The 24331-nt window shown below is 40.2% G+C and overlaps 1 protein-coding gene across 4 annotated transcripts; it reads right to left on the reverse strand.

The window, feature by feature from the left end:
• Positions 1–43: 43 nt before the first annotated feature.
• Positions 44–23648, reverse strand: als2b (alsin Rho guanine nucleotide exchange factor ALS2 b). Of its 4 annotated transcripts, none has more exons than XM_088406383.1 (34): positions 23342–23648; positions 23025–23122; positions 21939–22084; positions 20883–21862; positions 20129–20465; positions 18645–18819; positions 18476–18572; positions 17962–18039; positions 17673–17882; positions 17274–17445; positions 17011–17200; positions 16848–16913; positions 15071–15233; positions 14444–14575; positions 13286–13414; positions 13174–13197; positions 12256–12326; positions 12093–12162; positions 11846–12018; positions 11714–11779; positions 11545–11643; positions 10311–10475; positions 10115–10226; positions 8460–8537; positions 7130–7263; positions 6611–6775; positions 6405–6522; positions 5848–6005; positions 5170–5499; positions 5044–5095; positions 4899–4960; positions 3093–3242; positions 2897–2993; positions 44–1632 (listed from the first exon to the last, which is right to left on the reverse strand). In XM_088406383.1, the coding sequence occupies exons 2-34, from the start codon at positions 23042–23044 to the stop codon at positions 1594–1596; spliced, it is 5058 nt and encodes a 1685-aa protein (XP_088262509.1). In that variant the 5' UTR covers positions 23045–23122; positions 23342–23648; the 3' UTR covers positions 44–1593. The 4 variants fall into 4 exon arrangements, with proteins under 4 accessions (XP_088262509.1, XP_088262518.1, XP_088262534.1 ...); XM_088406392.1 differs by having other exon boundaries at positions 12093–12159; positions 23025–23150; XM_088406408.1 differs by lacking the exon at positions 13174–13197 and having other exon boundaries at positions 12093–12159; positions 23025–23150.
• Between the last annotated feature and the right edge of the window lie 683 nt (positions 23649–24331).

Consider the following 24331-nt stretch of genomic DNA (forward strand, 5'->3'; position numbering starts at 1 on the left):
ACTGTAAATGTGAATTAAAAAAAAGAAAAAATTGCCTCACGAAAACACTCCCAAATCTTTATTGTCACACATCATTTGTCTTCATATTTTTCATGAGGATGTCCAAAAACACTTCATAAACACGGCTGTTGTTGTAAATCCATTATTGAGCAGCAACCAGGCCTTGAATTCATTTTAACCAGAGTGTTGGAGCAACGTTTCCTTCACATCAATGTTACACCATTACACATACAGTGCATAAGTCGACACACCTCTGTTCACATGCCAGACCAAAAAAAAACAAAAACAAAAAAAAAACAAACAAAAGAAAACAAGAAAAGGAAAACGTGTCGTTTTATCAATTAAACCACGGGTGTCGAACTCCAGTCCTCGAGGGCCGGTATCCTGCATGTTTTTGAAGCTTCTCCTTCAAACACACCAGATTCAGATGAAGAGGATACTTTTCAAGTTCCTGCAGAGCTAATGATAAGCTAATTATCTGAATCAGGTGTGTTGGGCAGAGAAAACAAGCAGGATACCGGCCCTCGAGGACTGGAGTCCGACACCTATGGATTAAACTTTTTGTCAAGAATTTTGAAGCATTATTCGGGCAGCAGCTAACTTGGGACGTTTGGCCCCGCCCACAGAATTAACCTATTATAATTTAACATTGGAAAACTGGGGTCTTGGACAGAATAGATGGAATTATTCCCAAAGACATGGCAGAATTTGCACAAAACATTTAGGCTTCTGTTAGGAAGCGACAAACGTGTTGGGAAAAGTGTTCTGAACTTTAAATTGTAGCAGGTGTGCGCTGCTTCCCAAACAACATGATCTAAATTTCATTTGGGTTGATCAGGTTAGTGGTCTTAGCATCTCAACAGGGGGGTGTAGACATTATACATTCAAACTATGCATCTTATCAGTCAAGTTAGGACAGATGTGAAGTGTGGAAAACAAGTACATTTGTTTTTAGTGTCATTAACAGAAAGGTCTTAGCAGTGGCTGAAATCACACAGTTAAATCGTCAGGGAACACAAACTAATCCCCCTCAAGCCCTTTTAGGACAAAGCCGCCATGCAACACAATGACAAAACAATCTGTGTTGTGAATACTCACAAAAAGACGAACCACTTGGGAGGATTGGCAGCAGAGGTGGCTACAACCCCACTTGCATGCATCAGGTTTTGATTCAGTGAATTAACTTCAGTCTGTTTTCCGTACAACATGTCTTGAATTGTTTTACAGGCTGCAAATGTCCCTTAGACCTGTAGGATTGAATTGAATCACATCTTCGGACACGAAGAATACAGGAATTATTATAGTGTGTCAAACTCTCAACGGTCCTGCCAGGTAAGAAACGCCGCTTGCCTCTGGATGCCACCCAGAAAACTCTCAAGACACGGCATGGGTTCACGTGTATACAGTTTGAAGTAGTACATACTGTAAATGGCCGTTACAAAACTTGCAGCCACTGACGGGGGAAGGTGGTCTCCTATAAAAGCCAGCAGCAGATGGAGCGCTTAGCGGCCTCAGTTCAGCCCCCGTGTCAGGCTGATGGCAGGGGGAGGAGCCACGGCGCACAGGTCAGTGAAAGAAGCCGCTGCTGCTGCATTAAGTGATCCTCTCGTGCTGGATCTGGTAGTAACAGGCCTGGGGAAGAACAGGGAACATCAGTTTGACTTTTAGGGGCTCGAGAGAAAGAGAGAGAAAGTCAATTAGTGATCTGTAGCAGTATCTTGAAATATGATCGCTCCAACTTTGTGGACTTTTTCAAGATACGAGCTCATGCTTGGTTTTTGTTTTGTTTGTTGTTTTTCTACTTTGTGTGGGGAACCAATTTGACTTATGGATCAGCACAAATGGATAAAACAAACGTTGCAACATGCGGCTGCCACAACTTATAAAAGATAAACTATGGTAACTTGTTTTGTGCATGCCTGCATTTTCTGGGTTTTGTGAAGGTATTTTTCAAAATGTCATTTAAAGTGAATGCTGATTTTATACAGTGGTCTCGTTTGCCTGCGTCCCTGACGCACCATTTTTGCCGCGGGATGCATAATTTTAAATCAACGTGCGTCCATTGGACGTGCTGTATTTTTTTGGAGGGGTATTGATAAACAGTTATTTCACATGAGGCGATTGCGGCCTGCAGCGCGGGGGGGGGGCTTTCTCTTTTTATACTCTTTGGCTGCCTTAACCAATCACGTTCTCACATTCACTTCCTGGTTTATCCTCTTTATTTAAGACTCAGACATGAAATGAAAATCCATGATGTATTACTTATTAATACACACAGTAGTTGAACATTTTTTTTGAAATAAACTACAATCACTTGATGGAGGTTAATGTCAAATCAGTCATCTTTCAAAATATTGTTGTGCATTTAGTGTTGTGATATAATTTAGAAAAATGGCTATTTACCAAATAAGATTTTAAAATACAATAAAATAAATTTTAGAGCTGTAATTTCAATTTTTTTCAAATTATTTGTGCTCAACGTCAGATTCTGATATTGTCCCATGCCTACTCACATACATTCAAAATAAATAATGTTACAATTGTGACTGATTTTAACTTTTTTTTTAAAAATACGTCTTTCCTATTTTTTGTCACAGTGTGAACAACCAAACTGTGCACCGTACCGCTTGATTTTTCGAAATGAAAACTTAGCTTTGGTAAGTAGATGTTCAGTAATTTTATTGGGTGGGTCTTAATGTAAAATGTGTAAGAAGGTGTCTATCTGTGTGTGTGTGTGTGTGTGTGTGTGCGTGTGAAGGCAGATTAATGACATTACTATTCATTTCAATTGGGAACGTCGATTTGCCATACAAGGAAATTGAGGCATAAGCATGGTCACAGAATAAATGCAACTTTTAAGTCAAGGTACCACAGCATTATGGTGTGACGTGGTTACCTTCAGAGTGGTGAACATGATTCCATGCTCTCCGTTCTGGATGCAAGGGTCCATTAGGTCTTCAATCAGGTTGACCTCTGACCCAAGGTTCCTGATTCTAGTATGTTAGACAAAAGTATTTAGATATACGTCTTTGCTCAACAATAAACACACTTTTACAGGTGTATTTAATGTACCCCAAAAGGTTGCAGCTTACCGGGCACGCAGCACCACATAGAGGAAAACAGGAAATAGGTCATCCATGGACCAGAGGAAGTCCTGCTTCAGCAGTGACTGCACTTCTTTTGTGATTTCCTCGAAGGTCAGCTGGATCAAATACAGCTTGTCTGATGGGGTGAACGTTGTGCTAACGACCAAGGAAAAAGGAAATAACAAAAGGGAAATAACAGAAGGGAAAAAAAACACATTGGTATTACATGGAGCACCCCAATTTGCCAATTTGTACGTAAAATGAATGTGTGTGTGTGTGTGTATGTATGTATATATGTATATATATATATATATATATATATATATATATATATATATATATATATATATATATATATATATCTCGGCCATTCTTGGGTGTTTTTGGCTGTGTGTTTTGGATCGTTGTCCTGTTGGAAGACCCATGACCTGCGACTGAGACTAAGCTTTCTGACACCAGGCAGCACATTTCTCTCCAGAATGCCTTGATAGTCTACAGATTTAATTTTACCTTGCACACATTCAAGACAACCTGTGCCAGATGCAGCAAAGCAGCCCCAAAACATTACTGAGCCTCCTCCATGTTTCACCGTAGGGACAGTGTTCTTTTCTTCGTATGCTTGGTTTTTGAGTCTATGAACATAGAGTTGATGTGCCTTACTAAAAAGCTCCAGTTTGGTCTCATCTGTCCAAAGGACATTCTCCTAGAAGCTTTGTAGCTTGTCCACATGCATTTTTGCAAATTCCAGTCTCGCTTTATGATTTTTTTTTTCAGCAGTGGTGTCCTCCTTGGTCGTCTCCCCCGAAGAATGTGTATGTGTTTGTGTATTTGTTTCCATATAAATCATCTTCTTACTTCTCTCTTTAACATCACTAGCAATCTAGCCTCACCCATATAAATTCGAATTAAGCAGTAAAATGCACTATAAATACAGTTTTGTAACCCCTCACAATCGAACAAAGCTTTACCGTTTCGTTATTTGGAAACGAGTGAGGCAGACCAATAGCAGACCAGCATTGTAGTCACATGGTGCATGAAAGCGGTTAGATGGCAAAAAAAAATAAGTGCAATAACCTAAAAACGCCAGCAGATGGAGGCAATACAACACAAATACAGCCATGCCCCTAGGGTCATGACAGTGTTTTTGGTCGCATAACCGGGAAAATGTCATAAAGAGGGGATGAAAAAAAAATATATATATTTTTTTCTTTAATTATTATTTATTTATTTTTTTTAAACAAAATGAAGCGCTATTGCTTGGCCTGTTGGCCCTAACCCTTTTTTCTGTATTGCAATATTGCAATGGAAATTAAAAATTAGAAATGTACAGTATTTCAGATTCACTTCAGCTTGAACTGAAAACAACAACAACAACAAAAAGGATGCCAACTGAAATGTTACCAAGGAGTGCGATTGGCATCATTTGACATCAATTACATTTTTCTTTGTTTTGTTTTGTTTTACACTTACAAGGAACATAGAGAATGCTTAAACTGAACTACAATATAGTAAATAGTTTGGATTTTAGATTGATTCTCATTCCAAAAAACCAAAGTACCTCTTTATAGTTGAATATTTATATTTACTAAGGCTTTTGGAATGGCCTTGTATTACATCGTATTACACTAGTCATGAGGCAGTTTTCCACAGAGCAGAAAGGATTTATATGCCTGTGAATGTTGCAATATTAATGAAGTACATATGACATATGTTTGGTAAATGCATGCAAAAAAGTTCCAAGCTTGGTTATGGAATGAATTAAAATTGAAGTCAATGTAACACTGTGGCAACGATTGCTAAAACAAGACCAACCTGATTTGCTGGAGAGTTTCAACTGCAGAGGCAAAGCAAGTATCCTTGGTGCTAGACAGAACCTGGATGAAATCCATGTTCACAAAATCACGCTTACATTCCTGGAAATGTACACTAAGGAGCAAAAACAAACAACCCTAATTACCTGCACATTTTCTGCAGGTGCTGTGATGGAGACTGAAACAGGCCAAAACTTCCTGAAAGAAAATGAAGAGCAATTTACAAGTGCATATAATGGACCTGAGCTGCAGTCCCCTTGTGTGAGACATACTGCTGGACACCCAGAAAGGCTAGCAGGGCCAGGTCAGTCTGCTTGTTGAGGCGGAGAACACACTCCCAGTATATATCATCCTCTCGTTCCTTATCAAGGGCATAGAGGGTGAAGAGTGGCGGGTAGAGGCGGGGCAACAGTACAGGAAGCAGCAGAGCCAAGCTGCTCACAACGTGGCTGAAGAGAGAATGCTCCATTTTCTGGTTCACATTCTGCTTGGAGGCAGCATATTCAGACAAGCTTTCGATTTTCAAGTCCATCTCCTTCTGCTCAAGGTCAGTTGGAAGTCGAATAATACCGCCATCTTCTGGCAAGTCTGGAAATAGAAACCTGAACAGAGTTCACACATAAACCAAGAAATAAATAAAACAGCAAAGGTGGACATTTTACATTTACAGAGCTAAACCTTAAAGCCTTGCCTTCAATCATCCTAATAAGGTAGACAGGGTTATAATAAAAATCACTAAATAGACACAATGTACAATACCTATCATCCATGCATCAATGCGTATGCTGCGTAGTGCTGTAATGTTTTGTCGCCTTGGCAAACGGCAAGAAGCATCTTTATACATTGCGAATGTGGTGCTTGACAGTCAGTATGTGTGGTGTCTTGATGAAACCAATTGTGAGCGAGTGCTGTATCAATGAAACTGACATGACACAACGTCAGAGTACTACCTTACGATCTCATAGATGCGGTTAAGATAAGATTTCAACTCATTGACAGCCTGAGGTAGAAGGCGGCGGTTGGCACCGACACCAACATACGTCATCCTGTAGACTGCCACCAAGGCTTCAAGTAGCCGGCCAAGTGGATGCAGTGGGGTGTCACATGCCTGAGAAGATGACAAACAATGGATGTTTTATGGTGCTTGATTGATCATCAACAATAAATCCTAGTACAGTATAATGCATAGGTCTCAAACTTCAGCTCTTGAGGGCCGCAGTCCTGCATGTTTTTGATGCTTCTGTCTTATGTGTGTGTGTGTGTGTGTGTGTGTGTGTGTGTGTATGTATATATATGAAATGAACTGTAAGTTACATTGTTTTTGGTGGTGCTGTAGCTTTACTACCTTGAATTAGACTCCATGTATAAGCAAAACACAGTACAGATTTACAGTATATTATAGACAGTACAGTATAGATAACAGTGCTCACGTTGCTCCGTAGTTTGTGATAACATCATGAGCGTAAGACTTTCCACTGTAGAGGACTGTATGGCAAATGGGCTATACCTTGATTAGGTAAAGATGGATTGTGTGGTATCGCTCCATAGTAATGGGGCCCGCATGCTGAGGGATGACCTCTAAACTCTCCAGAGTTTGGCTATGACTTCGAGAAAGACGTTCTGGACTGAGAGAAGGCACAAACATATTTGTGTATGAAAATGTGACAGAAGAATAAAGTGTCTGCTCCTCAACAACAAATAGAGACCATGCACCTGTCCAGAATGTGTCGTCGGTTGGTGGTGAGGGCCACTGCGATATTGTCCCATGCCTTGCAATTGTCTCCCTGGCCAGGCGCCTCACAGCCGAGCTGGTGCCAACACTCGTCAAACAGTGCCTGCCACTTCTCCTCAGCGCTCACACACAGGCGACCCAGCTTCCTGACAAATTAAAAACACACCAACGTATTCGGTAACGCCACTTTCATCGATACAGTGACAACAGAAGGTGTCTTCAGGCAATTTACTAAATGAGCTGAACAAGAAAACACATGCAATCGAAATCTATAGAATCTGGCCTTTGTGGGATATCTATCCGGCCAGTTGGTTTTAGATGGACAGATGTAGCAGAGGGACAGAGGGTATCCAGAGGAAATATGACAGAGGTTTGAGTGATGGAAAGAGGGGTGAGAGGACATTAGGCACAACATCCCTAGAAACAACAGTAAGCAACGGTCTATTTCTTTCTTTTAAATTAGACACTTGATACATTCAAGTAATTAAAGGTTAACTCACACAGACCGAATTTTCTCCTTGTCAGTTTCAAACAAGTGTGGTTTAAAGTAGGAGCCAGTTACTTTGGGACCAGCACCCCATTCGCCACTGAAGGACCCATCCAGGTAATCTCCATTCGCCATTGTCAGCACTCCCTAAGGTGACACGTTTGTGAACATTGTGTCATTGTCTACGGAATCCTGGGTTAATGATGCTTTAATACATGTAGTAGCAAACAATTCAATCAATGAACATGGGAAACATCTGGAAACATTGGACAATACAAAAAGCATTATAACATTGTAAAATAGCAGTTAAAAGCTGCTAATTAAAAAAAAAAAAAAAAAGTGAAAACTTAAAAATGCACTCTAACTACCATTTAGGTCTTGGGTTACCAGCATGTTTTAAACAGAGCTACTTTACACACTGAAATGATAAAACTGTTCAAATTATATTTAATATTGTTCTTGTGATATTTTAAATGATATATCCTTTAACATGAAGACACGATCATGTTAATAATTTTGAACAATAATTAGGAAACAGCTCCAGTAAATACGTAAAGAAAATGTAATATGTATATCTATGTAAAATTGTATATAAAAATCCTAAAAAATGGCAACATCCCATCACATGTACTGTAAGCTATTTGTATTACAGATCTGTGAGTTCATGCAGCCCTCGGGGGCTACCTGGTGCCCACAGGCATCACGTTGGTGATTCATGAGTTATGCAATACAAATACGCTCTTAATTTGATTAAAACACAAACAAGCAGTTTTAAAAAATGAAATACTAAATGAAAAAAATGTACAGAAATGAAGCATCAAAATGCTACTAAGAAGCAACTTTAATGTTGGCAAAAGATAAGTAAGTTTAAATCAATCTGCAAAGGAAATAGGTTAAAATAAACAGAAATCCCAAAGCCCTAGATTACATGAAACATATGTATGGCCAGGGAAAAATGATGTATCGTAAACTTAACCAACGGAAAAGTGAGACTGACAAAGCAAAGATTGGTTAGAAGAAAAATGCTGAAAAAAATGCACAAAAATAAGGGTAAATGATGTCCCACACAAAAACGTGCACAAAGGAAGCCTTAGAAGCAGTAATACTGTATTGGTGCGTCCCTACAAGATGAATGGTATTTCACTTATTTAGCGCTTTTCCACATTAGGACTGTAAAGAGCTTGAGTTTTGACGACTCGCTCACCCAATGATAATGCGATATCAGGAGCAACTGGGGGTCGGTATCTGGCTCAAGGATACTTCCACATGGTCACAATGCGGGAATTGAACCCTCACTCAAAGCGTTGCTTATACTACTACCAAGCCACACCGTATTTAGTCACCTTGCCGTTAAGGGTCCAATCATCAGAGAACTCCCCTTCATATGTTGTATCGTCCTCGGACAGAAGTATTCCAGAACCCTGAAAGACAAAATCCCGCAACTCATTCACACACGCGGCTTTGTCTATCACTTGTAAACTTTCAAACAGTCAACAAAACACAGGAAGTCATTTTATAAGTGTGGACTATTTAATATTACACTAGACCAGGGGTCGGCAACCCAAAATGTTGAAAGAGCCATATTGGACCAAAAAACAAAAAAACAAATATGTCTGGAGCCGCAAAAAGATAAAAGCCTTGTAATGAAGGCAACACATGCTGTATGTATCTATAATAGCATTATTAGCCTACTATCAAAATGATTGTTAACTACGAATACATAATGAGGCTTCATGATTAAATGTTTATTTTTCCTGCAGTGCATCCTGACACACCACATGACTACTCTGTTGTGCGATGCCGCCTCAAGTTTAACTAAATTACAATATTAATGAATTATGTTTCATTGCTTTGATTAAATTAAATAAAGCAGATTTTAGAAGATTTTATTCATGAGGATTCAAAAAAACAAAATGGAACGTGCATAACGTGGCCCTTATCTGGGCAATAGAGTACAATAAAACGTAGCCTGCATCTATAAAAAATAAAACATCAGCCATATACCTGCATAAACGCGCAGTCTGTTCAATATCGATCACATCACTGGCAGTTGAGTATGCTGACGCTGAATTAATGCCCTTGATTTGTTGATCGGTGTTGCCTGCCTTTTTAATCGTTCTTTCCTTCACTGTCTGGGCGGAGAGAGGCGTGTCTTTTTTTTTGTATTATCCCGGTTTTGTTTATGAAGTCCTTAAATTGGTGTTCTGATGTGTTAATGAATGACTCCATGTAGTCACCAACTGTAAACGGTTTGCCACGTTTTATTATCTCTCGAGTTGCAACGAAACTTGCGGCAGTTGTGGAGTCGGAGATGCAATCCACTTCTTAAATATATTTTTGCGTTCCTCTAATTTCTGCAGATGTAATGCAATCACACTTTTTCTCTCATTGCCAACTGGGTACTCGGCTGTACATGTAGAACGCCTTCCCTGAAAATGTCGTTCCACGTTGCTATTTTTGTTATTTGACAACTTCTCGCTACAGAGCAAGCATTCAGGCAATCCTTCTGCATTGGCAACGAATGCAAATGATTCGGTCCAAGAAATGTTGAACCGTCTGTTCTCCTCCGTTATTTTTCTCTTTTCCCCTTTGGGATCCATGGATCATGGCCGCCGGTTTGTCTACAACGGCCACTTGCCTAGCATCCCGCCCTGCTAACGTAAACGCGTGTCTCAGGCTATGACGTAATTCTTCGTTGACAGAAATGTTGAAATGTAATATTTATTTTACACATTTTTACAGCATTGGAAAATGTTAAGAATGTTTTTGTCATGTTTGTCCCCCTACAGAAACCAAATTAAAACGAAAAAAATATTTTTCTCCCCTATCTTTTTCCGTTTTCAAACATTTTTGACAAAGCTCCAGGGAGCCACTAGGACACCGCTAAAGAGCCGCATGCGGCTCGAGAGCCGCGGGTTGCCGACCCCTGCACTAGACCATTAACTACACTTTTACTGGCGAATGTGTCTTTTCATCACTCGCTCATCTTTTCTCTTACCATCATCTTATTGTCTTTGAATGATCCTTCGTAGTAAAGGCCGAACTGCGTGACTACGACTCCGGTGCCGTGCCGCATGTTGTCCTGCCACATACCAATATACTTCTCACCTCTGACAAAGCAAACACACACAATTCTCTCACTGTGAAATTAAACGGGGAAACTCCAGCACTCTCCGACGAATACCACAACATACTTGGTGATGTCGTCAAAGACGCCATAGCCAGTCTTTTTATCATATACCCATTGGCCAATGAATACACTGGGTGAGGAGGTGTTGAGCTTGCCGCTGCGCAGCATACCGTGGCCGTGCCGCAGGCCCTCTTGATAAGAGCCATCATAGACCTCAGCGCTAGCATATCTGCGCATAGAAGACGGGGCCAGACCAATAGATCAGCCAATCTTAGCCCATTCAAAAGTGTGATTATTTTTCTGGACACAGGAGCACATTACAACATGAGCCAAAGATAATAACATACATGTCCACAAAAAGTGAAAGGAAAAAAAAAGTCAAAACTTAACAGCTAAGATTTAATGAATATTAAAGGTCAGTCAAAACTCTGTATGTAATTCCTATGTAATTCCTGCAACAATCAAGGCAATTTATTATACAGTCGTATATTGACTTGCACATTTAATTAGTTCTATGATCAAGGTCATATCATCTTGACATGTTGTATATCAGATACATTTTTCCTTTTGAAAGGAATTATAATGCTTAGGTTTTCCAGTGCCCATAAAACTACCATAAATCCTTTTAATACTTAAAAAAAAAAAAAAACAACAAAAAAAAACCTGTCATTGCATTGTAAATAATAAACTGGCTTTATGAAGCGTAATTAAGAGGAAAACTGAATGATGTTAGGGGATTATATCCTGCTATAAGTGTTAGTAACTGCTCCATTCTCCTTTCGGGTGTTTTATACATGTATGCTGGATGAGTGTGAGATCACTTCACGCTACTGTGGCATACGTGAAGCTTGCATCAAATTTTGGCTCACAACAGAAACAAAAGTGAATAAAACACACAAAAACAAAGTCGACTCCCTCCCACTCCAAAGAAAAAATTCGCAACTTGAAACATCGGATGCTCAGGCACTCAGACTACCATATATTGAAATTCCTTCATGAGTCCCGACTACTAAGGTATTGCTTTTTTTTTCCGTTTCATCAAGGAAAAAAAAGCCTTGATGAAACATGATTATTGTTTCATTATTATTTTAGGCCAATACAGTCAGAGGAAGCATTTAATTTTTGCTCACAAAGAATCTGCTATTTTTCAAAGAGCAAATTTCTTTTGAGATTAAAATTGATATAGAGGTTTTCAAATATGATGTAATCTTACTGAACTATAAATAGAAGAAATATCAATCAAAAATGCGTCACATCTCTTGTACATATTGTAAACAACTAAAGCACATCACGCTCACCTGTATGTGCCAACACCGTGCATTTTGCCGTCCTTCCAATGACCTTGATAATGATCATTTTTGTTCAGGGTTTTATTTGGAGCCAGGAATTCACCAAAACTAAACACACAAAGATTTGTTGAGAACAGGATATCACATGTCATCCATGCTTGTGATGGCTCAAACTCACCCATCCTCCTGTCCATTTTGAAACGACCCCGTGTAAATCCTCCCATCAGGCCATTTAAGCACACCTCTGAAAAGAGCAACCATCACAATCAGGAATATTGGAAAAACAATTGAAAATGTCAACAAGTCCCACCTTCCGTGGGGTTTCCCGGCCAGCCAGCGACCCTCATACGTTGCTTCTTTCAGCCGCCCGTCTTTGTAAAAAGTGTAGGTGGCAGTCCTACAAACGGGAGGCTCGATCTTTTGTTCCTCACCTAGGCCGAGGGCCTGAGCCACTGCTTGGTTAATACAGCGGATCCACTTGGCCTGTCAGGCGAGCACCAGAAATGAGGACCACCGACTCCAACACCAAGAAGTTTTATTTTATTCCTTTCATCTACCTTCTCCATGGGCGTGCTGGCTAACAAAGTGAACATCTCTTCAGGGGTGATCAGCTTTAGGCCGTAACTCCTCAAAAATGACAATGAAGCAAGGCAACATTTCAATTCAGTGTCATAAAAACATCTATGATGATACATCTAAATGTCAACAGATGTCACTCACAGACCAGTGCTGTCCTCTGGAATAGGCTCCACCCACAGTGTGGTCAAGGGGAAAACATGATGAGTTGAGAACTGGGGTAGAAGGAGGAAATTAAGGACAGTCAGATAAATAGCATTATGATCCATGCCACGCAGACGTGCCCCTTCAACTTCTTACAGGTCAGATTGAGATGACAGCTCCTGCCAGAGATTTAAACCCAGTGCCCACAGTAAAAGTAAGGGAGAGAGGAACTGACGTTTGGCAGCGATGGGAAAAGGAAGAGTGCAAGACAAATGGACTCCATACTAAAAACTGCCATTCAAAAAAGTTACTTTTAGGAAAGTCTTTTTCTCAACTCTAAACACAACCAAAGATGCAAATGAAGTGCTGTACATAGGGTAACAACCTGGAAAACAAAACAAAAAAACAGGGAAAACTATACGTAACATGAAAACAGCAAATAGGAATAAAAAAACTAATACAATGAGTACCATGGTGAGACAAAAGCCAAAGAATAATAAAAATCTTTGGATACGAAGATGTGTTCAAAATGAAAAGATATGCCGTTGCTTGGCCAAAGAGATGGCACGATATAGAGGAGCAAACAAACAAACACTTGATACTGGTGACGTCAATTACAGGTTAACTGAGTTTTATTTTGTCAAATGACTTGTATGCGGTATCACACAAACACTCATTTGTGTAGTAAGGTAGGAAACAAGACTTCTGTTCACAAATGTCTTATCAAAGTCGAGAAGCACTTTGACAGTTCTTGGGAAAGACTCAAACAATAATGCTTGCTATTCATTCCAATCGTGTTTCTGCTAATCCTAGACCCATTCCTAGACGAGGTCAACAAATCCCCACCCTTTTTTCTTCCACACACAGTCAAACACACACACACACACACACAATCATGACGCGGAGCTTTATACTTACAAGGTTTTTACAAGGCGCCATGCCCTGAGAGCATGAGGGCAAGCACACACAATGCTTGAAAACAACAAGTTACAAGGTCTGAAAGAGTGCTATGTGTTTGTGTGAAGCTGACCTGTGCATGGACAAGTGCATCATTAAAAAGGATGAACCAGTTGACAGAGAACCTTCCAGCATTCTGCAGTGTCAGAGCTTTGTTGCTACTCTCGCAGATGAGGCGGCGGTGAGTCTTTCGTAGAGAGTCCTAACGATAACAAATTGAAGAGACACTTTTTTTTTTACTCACGTTAGGTTTATTGAAGAATTCAAAATGCCCATGGGGCGGTCATGGGATTCCCAAACATTTTACACAAAGCCCCATGTTGAAAATACCGAGTTCTCCATAATCAACATTAAAATGGAGTAGCGTAGTGGACCCAAGGTATCATGAGAAACATGTTTTTTCGAATAAAGTAGACTTTACATTGATCTAATCGGCTTGATCAGCCTATACTTACCAATTCATGCAAGATTGGAGATTGACTGTAATGTCATAATTTGACGAGCGATCAATCATGTAATTGACCGGATCTAAAAATTATAAGGTGTATCGATGTTTTGTGAGGCAACATTACATCTTTTATTTGCACCCATCTGACTGCTCTATTTTAATGAGCTATAGGAATGATTGCTTCAGCTCAAGTTTCTTATTTGCAGTCTTTACTTGGTACTGTAATTTAACGACATTATAGTAACTTATTTACAGTGTGTTGTTGCATCCATTATTCAAGTCATGAATTGTTTTTGTTTTACCTGACTAAACTTTCAATTTATGTCTGCCCAGTTCTTAAATGCCTTGTACAGTCGAAGTCTTTGATGTTTTTATCTGTGCATCTCTGAGGTTTGGGCATTGGATACTCTCTGATAAGTATACTAGTTTATAAGCAGTAAATAAACAAGTTACTTAAATAGATATCTTGCCCCATCTTGTGTTCTGTTATGGATTCATTTTAAACTCGATGATCGATCATCGTGTCCTGATCATATAAAGTCACCCAAAAAGTATCTTAATATTATTGTAAGCCTTTTCTAGAGCCGCTTAAATATAGGAAATTTAAAAAAAGAAATGATTCCATTAAAATATATTGCACACACTTTCAACAACATTTGTGTATTTTTAAACAGTTGTAAAATATTACATGAATTATACATTCAAGTTAATCCCATGCATTGATGCATGCGTTGACAATAGCAGTTCAAGAAACCTGTGCGGAGAGTCAATTTGCTCATTTACCGTCATTTTGCCAGGGAAGCCTTTCCAGAAGAGGAATGTGTATTCAGCTTCTTTCCTTTTCCTCTTCAGCAGAAGGTCCAGAGCTTCAAATTTAGAGCAGCTGTCCTGCAGTCGCTGGTATTCATGAGAGCACTGAGAAAGCGAGCGTGACAGGCAAAAGAAACTCAGTTTACAAGGCAGCAGGTTCCTAAGCCCCACCGCACAGCGTATGGCTTGGCTGAAGGTGAATCAAGTGGTCCATGGGGTCCCCTCAAAAACATAGATGATGAACGCCACACACTATGCAATTCTGCACTGCACATTTACAGTACTTATGCACTGTAATGAAGACACTGCAATTCACACTTTAGTACTACCGGTATTTTAAAATGTAATGTATTGGTACAATTTGTTGTCAAATTAGCTAATGTTAAGTCTCACGCAGGAGACAAACCTAAATATGTGTTTTGTGTGCACTGTAAGTTCATGGGCAATTTTGAGTGGCTGTTATTGGACATTGTGATGCCGTTAACTAGCAATTCAAATGATGAATCACAATAAAACTACTGACTGAAGATGGGCCACTCATGAGTCCCCACAGCCCGACACAATGTTTAATAATTCGGTCACAATTCACTTTTGACCTACTACTTCAAAGCATGTGGCCAATTTGAGCAGCAGTCGTCCATATTCTTGGAGATGAAGCATTGGGAGGCAGAAGATGGCTACCAGGAGGTCCACCATGGCAAGGTTCCCCTCACTGGATTCCGCCAACCGCTGGAGCAGCTCAGGACTCTTTCCAAAAAAATCTCTTCAGACAAAAGGATAATTTGTTGACAGAAATTTACCAAATCCGACATCAATGGCACTTTTTATTTCCTGAAAACTGCTGCATAAGATTCTTTCAGAAAACAAGTCAATAATATGGTAATGGTAATATTAATAAATATAACTTCTCATCAATTTCCGAAATATAGTGGTAAACTTCATTTATCCCATTATCCTTTTTTTCTGTAGTAAAATGATTATAAAAAAAACAGACCTTCACTGCCAAAAGTTATTTCATTTGAAATACAACTGAGTACTGTATTTTACAGACTATAAGCTGCAGCAGCAAAATATGAGCAAAGATATGATTTTTGTCATGTGACGTGGTATTTCCGCAAATAGATGATACATGGAAGTAAGTATATATATATATATATATATATTTTTTTTTTTGTTATTTATTTTTTTTGTAATTGCCTTCATAAAGCAACATCCTCTCTTTAACAGACTGAACATGCCTGCATGTTTAGTCCTACATATTTATAGAAAATGGATGGATGGATATTTTCAACAACAACAGAATACTGTTAGTTAAATAGCAGTTCAAAATTAAAATCAATACTTCAATCGCATCTTTTTTTTTAAATTTCCATTTGTTTGATTAATTATTTTAGTGAACATAAAACACATTGCACATAATTCATATATACAATCATAATTATATAAATGAAATCATATATACTGTGCACTGTTTATAAAATTCACACGTCACAAATTTACCCAAAATTGCTTACATTCTTTTATTCAATTTAGACATTTTTTTTAAGAATATATTTTTAAACTCTTTTTGAGCACAGCCATTGATTCACATCTTTTCAGTTCTATTTCATAGTTGTTCCATAACAACCTTGAACAGATAACGACATTTGCTTGCTGGTGGCTAGCAAAAAATAAAATTTAAAAAAAAAAAAAAACAACAACAGATAAGCCGCACTGGACTAGAAGCCGCAGGGCTCAAATCATGAAGAAAAAGTCATGGCTTATAGTCCGAAAAATACGGTAATTGCTATCACCGAGCAAATTATAATTTGATAGGGTTCAAGGTGAAAAAAAGAACAATTAGACACCAAAATTCCAAATACATATTCCGATTTTATATTCAGACTATACATACTGTACACTTTACAAGCACTTTCACAAAGAATTTGTATTCTTGACGCACACCTATTGAGACTCACATCTTTTTTGCCTTCCTCTGTTTGTCTATCAAGCAAATGATGTAATACAAAAACATGCCTTTTCATTGATAGTGAATATTAGTTAACAATGAAAAAAGGAAAAACTGAAAACAAGACTCAGTGTTTAAAATGATTTTAGGATAATGTCCTAAGGACTTCCTTTTTAAATAACCTTTTTGAAAAAACAAATTTGGTTTATCGGTTTATGTTTATCATGATCCCGCATGCCTTTGCCAGTGTAACCACTGAATTTACTTGCAGCTTAATCTTTTTCAACTTTCAGATTTTTACACGAAGTAAGAATTGACAATTTTACGAGACAAAAAAGTTAAATAAGATTTTTAGGCCGCACTGGAATACTTCATAAGCATCGGTCTCAAATGAACATTTTGATTTAAAAGGGTTCCTTATGTACTCACACCGAGGGTTTCATTAGGGTCAAGAAGCCTCCCATCACCTGGAAGTCATCCAAAGTGCTGCTGTAGCTTGAGAAACGCGAGCAGAAAAAAAACCCCACCATTATTATCATCCGTCTTATTTGTATTGTATTGTACACCAATCACAGTTCTAATGAAGACATACTCATTGTAGGAGTCCAGGAAGATTCTGGTGTGGTCGAGGATAAACAAATTTTTAATACTGCGACTGCGCCGAAGGTTGGCGGTGAGACTGACCGCATGTTGTCCGGTCAGGTGACACAAGTGCCCAAATTGATTGGCAAGAGACTGCAGAAGCCTGAACACCTCTGGGCCAAGGTTGGTACTCAGCGATTCTAGAAAATGAACACAGGCAAATACAAACCATGAGGGGAGGGGAAAAATGTGAATTGCATGTGTCATTCTTACCAACACCCAGCAAGGGGCTAAAGACCTGTGTATTAATGCTACACAGTTTGCAGTAGAATTTTCTTTCAGTAGATGCCAGCTCATGGAGGCCAGCAATGAAGCCCATCACATTCTTGTCTGAGAGCGCCACACACTGCTGGCCGCCAGCAAACACGCTGCTCACAAACCCTAACTGGAGTGACAAAAAGCATTGTGGTCAGTAATTAACAACTTCAATTCTGTAGCACATTTAAAAACATCTTGATGAACTTCTTTAACAGCACAGGAGAGCATACATTAAAATGAATAAAAGTCCCTCATAACCACAAGATCCCCTACCCCTACAAGAACAAAAATGATGTCGACTAAAAGGTCTACGTTTTAAGAAAAATATTTGAAAGAAAAAACTTTTGTTCTTACGTTCATGCAGAAGGGAAGAAGCACAGGCTGCTGAGTGTAGCCATCGGATGACTCCTCCTCTACCTCTAGCTGTGTGCTACCCTCCTCCGTCCCCTCTTTCACCTGCTCTCCGCTGTAATAAATGATTGGCTGGATGCAGTCTCCATCAGCAAGCAGTAGAGTGTGACGCTCTCCGGCACTCACGTCCCACACCCGGATTCCCTCTGACAACTGTGGCAAGGGACAGAAGTTTTTGGTGGCGACATGGCGGAAAGGTATATGGATTATAAATAAGAAATGGCTACTGGACCTTGGCGTGGCGAGGGACTGTGCTGGGAGACTCCATCTGGCCCAGCTGACCATGGCTGTTACTTCCCCATGACAACAACTTAAAAAGACATAGACAAATCAAGCTGCAAGAAGAAGACATTTCACCTTGATGATACGTAGTATTCCAGGTAGCAAGCATTGGTAGCATTGTCAAATAAACAAACCTTTAGTCATTTGATCCATGCGATAGTATAAATGGTGATTTTTTATTTTAACCAAATGTACCAAAGAAAACTCTACTCTCTTATTCAAGTCTGTAAGGAAAAGCCTTTCAAAGGCGTGTGTTACTACGCGCAACCGTCTACGTATAAGTTACAACTACATATGACACAGGAGTATTTTATGTTTTAAGGAAATCGAAAACAATATAAATCTTCAGATGTTTTACTAGGTGTCGTAGCTTTACTTCAGGACAGGGTTGTCTGAGGGGCCCTTTTGTATACAAATGTTCTGAAATGTCCTACACAGTCCTGTATCTACAGCTGTTGACTAACCTGCGACTGGGCAGTCAGGGCGAGGGAATGATGAGAGCCGGCTGCCACCCGCACCACATCCTTGCCATTGAGACTTTTGATGCACAGTGGCTGTGATCTGCAAACGTCAATGATTTAGCGGTTTGCTCCCCTTAAAAAACACAACATGCTCAATGGCAGCATTCCCCACCTGTCTAAGTTGTCACCGTGGCCTAGCTGACCATATGCACCATGACCCCAGCTCCACACTTCCGTTTGCAGGGAGGGCAACACTTCTTGATCTGCCGGGGCAGCCATTCCCGATGATGCTGTGGCCGCATCGCCCATCTTGGAACGCCCGGCCTTACGCAGCAACCGTGGCGACACTGCAGGTGTGCAGAAGGAAAACTACTGTACTATGACATGCATTCAACCCCACAAAACTTTCTCGCAACACATGCTCTCTTCAAGGTGAGTTCACAAAGAAATGTGAATCTCTCAGAACCAATTAGACTTGGGAAGGTTCTTCAGGGCACAGCACACTTTCAAATAATGAAAAAAGTCCCGAGACTTAAAGTGACAATATGTAAGATTTAGACTGTTTTTCATTAAACGTGAATACATTGAAATATTATAACTATCAAAAACTTGCAAATAAATGTGTTCTTCACGACCAACAATATGTTTTAAGTATAAGTAGGTCTAGTTATCATTAAATATTACATGGGGGGTGGCACGCCTTGGGAGGCTGCCACGTCTGTTATAGCTACCACAGCCGGAGGAGGAGTGGGTTATGCTACATTTACTGTAATGCATCTAAAGCTTCAACGAGAGATTGCGAAAAATTACACATACTCCCTTTTAGGGAAAAAAACCCCAAAGCTCAAGTTCCTAAAAAAACCAAAAGCATCTGAAGTCTTGAACCTTAGATTAGTGCTTGTAAGAAGACAAGTGTATATTCAATACTTTAATGTATTTCATCCTGCTCTTAGGGCTCACTGCTTAGTTGCTTAGTTGTTCCTGTTTGATACAGCACATGACTGTCTACAAATCTGCAAATAAAGCGAAGCACTCATCTGGAATCGATCTCATCTGTTCAGGAAATCTACACCAAAGCTGAAACTAATTTAAAACAGGTCCATCTGATTCCTTTCACTGGGAAAACAAAACAAACATAACATCTGACGTGTAAACTCTGGATTTGTAAGTGATTGTACAACACATGGTTGCTGGGTTCCAAGAAAGGCAGTTATTTTCCTTATACCTTCAGAACTATATCCTGTTGGGTCATTGGCTTGCTTGGAGCCATCAAAATAAAAACCCCTGATCTTTTTTTTTTTTCTTTTCTTTGTGGTTCTGCTTTTTACTTGTTGCGATATTCTGTTCCAACTACCTAAGAAATCAAAGCCATGTTTCCACTTGGTGGTAAAATCCAATGATAGAAAAGTGAGATGGTTTATAAATAGATACTTTGGGATGCTTCATGATGGTGATGGAACAAATGCCACATAGTGAACAGAAATGTGGGAATATACGCGAGAAAATAACATACATCCAGTGGTAACTTAAAAGTTCTGAGATGACAACAAAATGAATTGTGAGAAATTCATGCACTTGACGCCAACATGCATGGGCATGAGGCGTACTTACACAGCAGCCCATAGGAGGAGGATAAGAGGTGAACAGCGTATCTACCCTGTGAGAGGAGTCCCGGGAGCGAAAGGCGACGATGTCGGCGTTCCGCCTCCTCCTCATGGATATCGCCAGTACTGGAACTCTTCTTGGCCTGCACAGAGTCTTCCTGTTGGACACGCTCAGTGGTGTTCTCACCCCCTCCGGGACCAGCCAAATGTTGCTTGACTGGCCCGCCTGACCTCAATGATCCAGTGGGAAGGTACAGGTTCATCATTTTTTTGAGGGACAATGCCTCATATGTGGAGGCAACCCTTTCACCAACTGCTGACGCACATGACGCAACAAGGTTGTTGAGAGGATTGTTGGAGGAAGCGCTTATCAGTCCAGCTGCTGAGGGCTAAAACAAACAAAACAGTAATATCAGTTGGACTACCGGGATACCAAATTTTTTCTTTCATTTTCCTCTCCTTACGTTGTGCCTACTGTGTCTGATTTTGGATGATAAGTGGGGAATAGTTCAGCCTGGAAACCAGTCATTCTTAAGCCATCAGGGAATTTTAGAGTCTCTGCTCAATAATATTTTGTAGTGTAAGTGTTTTTGGAATAGAATTGAATGGAATACTTGACTTTAAACATAATTTGTGTGTGGTTACTTGTCACGGGTGTATTCTGCCTTTTGCCCAAAGTGAACTGGGATAGGGGATGCACACTCATCGCAAGCCAAACAATAGGATAAAGGCTTTTCAAAACGGATTTGAAATCCTCCCCCCTTAATCTGAAATATGTTTTTTTTTTTTCTAATAGCAACACCCACCAGCAGGTTGTGCAGTCCTCCAATTGTTGCCTTTGATGCTTTTTCAGCCTGTGTGCTATTTGAAAGCTTCTTCAAATAATCTTTTACTGCCTGTTCATTAGGATATGGTGAAGATTTGGCACTTGGGGTCCCATTAGAGTTTGTCCCTGGGACATCGAGGTCTGATGCAGGCGATTTCTCCACCGTCAGAGATGAATCTTGATTCTTCGAATTTTGTAATTGCGAGGAGTCACTGTTATTGAGAGGGGCCGGTGACGCCAGTTGAGGGGGTGATGTTAACGTTTTCGAAGAAATGGCAGGCTCTGATGGAGACATTTTGAGCAAAGGACTGGTATAAGGTGTTTTGAGCCTCTCCTCCTCCAAAGGCCTTTCTAAGCAGGGTAAGCAGTAGTGACTGTCAGAGATGATGACATGATCCTCTTTGTCTGTCATGGTGTATAGCAGCTGCTTACACTGACCGCATTTGTCCGCAGGGGGCCTTTGGATGTCCCGAGGACCCAGGCATCGCACAAGAGCAAGGCTGTGCTTAGACCCGCAGGCAACTTGAAGGACAAACCTACCTGCTAGGGGCTCAACCTTTTGTGGTTTCCAGACAGGGAAAACTGTGGCACTGAGACCCAGCTGGCAACCAGAGCCCCAAGACCACACTTCCTGTTGGACCGAGAGTGCCAAAGTGTGCTGCTCACCACAGGCGAGCTCCAGTACAGGTATGGTTGGCAAGGAACTACAGTCAGAGTTTGCCAGAGCGATTGGAGTTGGGTTGGGGACGGAGCTGAGGCCCGATAACCCACATTGTCCGGCCGTGTTGTCACCCCACATGTGGACGCCGCCATCCTCTGTCACCGCCCCACTGTGGAAGGTCCCGGCAGCCACAGTGACAACCCGTTGTCCGCTGAGTGCGCTCTCCAAAGTGGGGGCCACAAAATCTGCAACCTGATTCGGCTTCCATGGACAGTGCCCATAAGTGAACACCTGACCACCTGGATTGTACACACCACAGGAACATTCAAAAACAGGGACATGAATTTTTTACACTGCAAACACCATAATGCTTACCTTCCACTAGCAAAACTCCATGATTTCTACCCAGAGCGACTTGGAGAACAGGGTGAGAAAGGAACAGTTTCTCAGGGGCCGCACTATAAGAGTAGCCCTTCCAGGTATGGAGCAGGCCTCGTCCTCCTCCTCCGACATCTCCGGACCTGCAAGGTCATGAGTCACAGGACATGATAGTACGGGTCAGCTCACGTGATTGTCTATAGCATGTTTTAGAAATACTGTACATATACATTTTAAAAAAAAAGTGTACCATATATACATTGACGTCCAAGCAAGCTTTAGTATTCCTTTATTTTAAATATGAGCCTCGCAGAGCATGCAAACTTGATTCATGACTTAAACCCGTGATCAGACCCACAACATGTTTTTTTTTCTTTTTTTTTTTTGGACCTGTTGCACCATCAATACAATGTAAGTACTTTTTCAAGGGTTCTGTTGTAGAATAGTATAATACAAAAGAATGCATTTATTGTCAATGTCGTGGAAGTTGGTGAGCAGAGGTGGGGCTTTGGCCAAAGGGGTTCTTGCACACTGCTGCTAATTATATGATGCAGGTACAGAGAAGGGGTGTTTTGTAAATTCTACATTGTATAGTCTATTCTATTTATTCTATATGAGTTATGTATTCTATTTATTGTCCATATTATTACTACGCACCAACCGGAGCAGCGCTGCCAATTTCGTTGCAAGAATGTCAATAAAGGCATTCTATTCTATTCCATCACCATTATAGAAGCTATTTATGTTTTTTAAGTGCGAGGGCTGATATCCTTCAGAGACCAAGCCTTATCATTTATTTTCTATATTCTCTTTCAAATGGTCAGCAAACTTAAGTAGTTAAGTTTGGCATTCCACCCAAACGAGAGACACCTTTGGAAAGGCAAAGATGTCTGCTACTGACCACGCTCGGACTCTGCTGAGTGGCTCGAATGAGGCAAGAGTGTCGACCAAAAAGCAAATGTCCACTATTGTGGACATAAGTTGGAGCTGGATCTCATGAGTCCATTTATTGTGTAAATATTGCTGCTACCCGTGGCTGTCACATGGTGATCAAAAGTCCAAAACAAGCACATTAATCCTTACCCCCTCCTCTGGGTTTCCATCCGTGGGCTTTATTTCTCCATGATCGCGTCATAAAAACCTTGCTTGCCGCCAGTTAACCCGTCCAACGCGATGGTGGTCTAATGGCGAAGAGAAAATGGAGCATGCCTGTTATACAACAAAAACAAACACGCATTCTGATGTTGAGCAGGTGTCATCCAGTCATCATCATCATGTTAGCAACCGCTCGTACTAGATATGAACAGACTCCCTTTGGGAACTCATTCAGCAAAAACACATAAGAACACGTGTACGGTGATCCTTCGATTATCTCGGTACACCGTAAACGTCATACTTACCAACTGGTGCTTTTCTTCATTTATGATGAACCAGCTGCAAATGTTCGTGTAGCACGTAGAAGCTAACGTGAATGCTAGGCTAGCAGAGTAGCAGGAAGCCTCATCTGTTGACAAGGCGAACCGCAAAGATCGTCTATGATAGCGACAACTTGTCTCTGATAGAACGCTCCGACAACGAGGGTCATAATTGCATCCGTTTGCATTAAAACCCTCAAATATAATTTTGCTACAGGATGTCACTGACAGAGCTGTAGCAAATGTCACATGTATAAATGCAGCCACCCAGGCCTAGTTTTTACAGATCACCCTAAACCAGCGCCTCTCAATGATATTTTGCCAAGGAAAGGAAAGAGATAGCTTTTCACGTCCCCCCCCCCCCCCCCCCCCCCACACACACACACACACACACAAACACACTCGGCGCACCATCTATAAGATTATAGGTATACCTAAAACTGTATCCTTTTTAACTTTAACAAAAGAAAAAAAAAGCAATATAAATCAACTTTCTAGAACAAAAAAGAACCAAGTGCATGTAAGTGTCTGAAACTAATATAATAATAATAATAATAATAATAATAATAATAATAATAATAATAATAATAATAATAATAATAATAATAATAATGGAAATTCGTATTTTATTGCAATTACACCACGTGACAAAAAGAAGAAAAAAAACCTTTCCCTGGGGTCACCCGTGTGCCCCCCCCCCTCCTCCTCCTGCCCTCCCCCTTGTCTCATTATTTGAGGATTGTTGTAGTTTTTACATGTTTGTGACTTCAGCCCCACATTTGTAGATAATTGAATAGAATTTTATTTTTAGCAAAATTCTCTTTTTGATGCCACCTTGGTTTTGTATGTGCAAATGTCTCCCATCCTGAAACTGCTTCTCAAGTCGTGTCTTGATTTAGAAACAAATACATCAAATATTATTTTAACTTTTAGGCATGTATAAGTAACAGCTTTCGTAATTAATGTCGATAACAG

This window comes from Hippichthys cyanospilos, chromosome 2 (assembly GCF_059441005.1).
Source record: "Hippichthys cyanospilos isolate Australia breed blue-spotted pipefish chromosome 2, RoL_Hcya_1.0, whole genome shotgun sequence".
In the NCBI taxonomy this organism is placed as follows: Eukaryota; Metazoa; Chordata; class Actinopteri; order Syngnathiformes; family Syngnathidae; genus Hippichthys; species Hippichthys cyanospilos.